The sequence below is a fragment of the Sinocyclocheilus grahami genome, unplaced genomic scaffold, assembly GCF_001515645.1.
Source record: "Sinocyclocheilus grahami isolate Dianchi unplaced genomic scaffold, SAMN03320097.WGS_v1.1 scaffold1.1, whole genome shotgun sequence".
Classification (NCBI taxonomy): domain Eukaryota; kingdom Metazoa; phylum Chordata; class Actinopteri; order Cypriniformes; family Cyprinidae; genus Sinocyclocheilus; species Sinocyclocheilus grahami.
This window is the reverse complement of record NW_015505180.1, coordinates 4,516,115-4,518,349: the sequence shown is the minus strand read 5'-3', so window position 1 is coordinate 4,518,349 and position 2,235 is coordinate 4,516,115. Positions and strand designations below refer to the sequence as shown.

Below are 2,235 nucleotides of genomic sequence, written 5' to 3'. Positions count from 1 at the left end.
TTTATGTAAAAAAAAAAAAAAAAAAAAAATATATATATATATATATATATATATATATAAATAAATAAATATATAAAAAGCTGTTCCAGGCACCAAATCAAAAATATTGAGTGGCAATGCCAACTCCACTCATTTCACAACAACACTCACAAAATCACTTACAAACACAGCGTTTCTGGCAGCACAAATGATCCGTGAGCCATCGGCCGACCAAGTGCTGCATTTCACAATGGCTTTTATTTCATCGTCACTCTCTGAGAAAAAACTATTGACATCAATTGATTTCCACTCGTTCGCAGATGACACCTCAAACAGCTGAAAGACACAAAAGACAACAGTTCAAGAAACACATAAGAGAACACCTGTACTGATCGAAGATGATCCAGTAGTTTGAAACACTTATAAATGTGAATGTAAATGTTATAGATGAGGTTGTAGATCAAGTCTTACACACATATATAATATAGTATATACACACACACACACTATATATATATATATATATGTGTGTGTAAGACTTGATCTACAACCTCATCTATATATAATATAGATACTATATAATATATACACACATATATATTTTTTATTTTATATATAAAGCTTTTATTAATTAAAAGATTAATTAAAAATTTAAATATTTAAAAAATATATATTTTTATAAAGCAAATCCATTAAATAACCAGGCAAATTAATAATTAAATTAAATAAATAGGCAAGTAAAACAGCTAGACAATAAATCAAATAAAAGCAAAGAAACGGTCAAGTAACCTTCAAGGTGCCGTCACTGGATGAAGTGGCAAGGTAGGCGTCGTTAGGAGAAAAGCAGCAGTGATTGACAGGTTCCATGTGTCCAAACATAGTGTTCTGAGAGGTCGGCTTGTTGGGATTCCATAGCTGCAAGAAAGACAAAGACAGTAAGAAAAGAAAGAGGGCAAAAAGGTAAGATGAATAGAAGAAAGGGTAACGTATGCTTTGTGTAGGGGTCTTGATCACTCTGTCAGGGTCTAATGAACAGGACAGACTATATAAGAGAAGAACATATTTAGTCTGCAGGAAATGTTCTGTGTTCAACACATCTGCCGTTACATTCTCTAAATCTCATTTCAGGGTGTTTCTTTCACTCCTCATCCAGAGATATTCCACGAAATGCCCCTTTTGTGCTCACGCCTCCACTTGGGGGGGTTGGGGGGTGCTCTCATTACGTTTTGTGACACCCATGCTCTCTCACTCTCCGTTTTTCACACCCTCAAATGAATACAGCTCAACTGCAGACTCCTGCTGTCACACTCCTACAGATCTTCCACAATTCTCTGCAAATTTCACAAGCTGTAAAATTACATGGCTGCCCCGTTCCCCTCCTCTGCTGTTGCGAGAGAGTGTCCTACCAGCTGTCATTCTCATTACTCATGTTCACCAAATCTGCCTCTAAATGTGGAAAGAGGAAATGGAGGGTGCAGAAAAGATGAGATTTAATTATCAAACTCTTTGGAGCGCCACTACTACACACCTGCTTTCTGCACCGCTACGCACTGGACATTCTTTTGAGATGAATCTTTTAAAGAATTTCAAAAATAGCCATGAACTCACAAGTTAGCAGTAGAGATCGACCGATATATCGATTTACCGATATTTTTAGCAATATTTAAGCATTTTACCATAATCGGATATCGGTTTTGTAATATCGGATTCACCGATAAACGCCGCCATCTTGTGGGTGTTTTGAGAATTGCATGCAGGATCGTCAATGCAGCACGTCTGAGGGGAGACGAGACAACAACGGCATGGTGCAGGTACTTGATTTGCTGTAGTTAGTAAACTTTATTTAACATAACAGCCATTTATGCACAAATTAGATTATACATTACATAAATGCCTGATATGTAGTTTATGCAGCTTGGCTCTAAGAAATAGAGTCCAACTCACGGAGTCATGTAAAATAATCTGTCAAGTCCTGTCCCAATAAAGACGTAACTTTGCCTGAATTAAATAATATGCAGCCATGAATGAGCGCATGTTGGAAATAAAAGCGCTGAACTGAATTCTCTCTCTGTTGTCTGTAGTCTCATGAAGTCGGAGTCACGTAGATAATCCGTCAAGATCCTCTCCCAATAAAGATTCTTAATTCTCTCTCTGTTGTATATTTGCTCATCATTAGTCTCGTGAAGCCGCTTTCATATTGCTGTTCACTCACCGGGTTGATGGTCAGGAAATGCTCCAGCACGGCCACCGCATGTA

General features: G+C 37.3%; 1 protein-coding gene across 1 annotated transcript in view; it reads right to left on the bottom strand.

The window, feature by feature from the left end:
- Positions 1-2,235, bottom strand: part of apaf1 (apoptotic peptidase activating factor 1) — a 29,790-nt gene that overhangs the window by 10,035 nt on the left and 17,520 nt on the right. Inside the window, exons 15-16 of the mRNA XM_016283490.1 lie at positions 769-894; positions 163-315 (exon numbers count right to left, since the gene is read on the bottom strand). Coding sequence (XP_016138976.1) covers positions 163-315; positions 769-894 — 279 coding nt within the window. The remainder of the gene's footprint in view (positions 1-162; positions 316-768; positions 895-2,235) is intronic.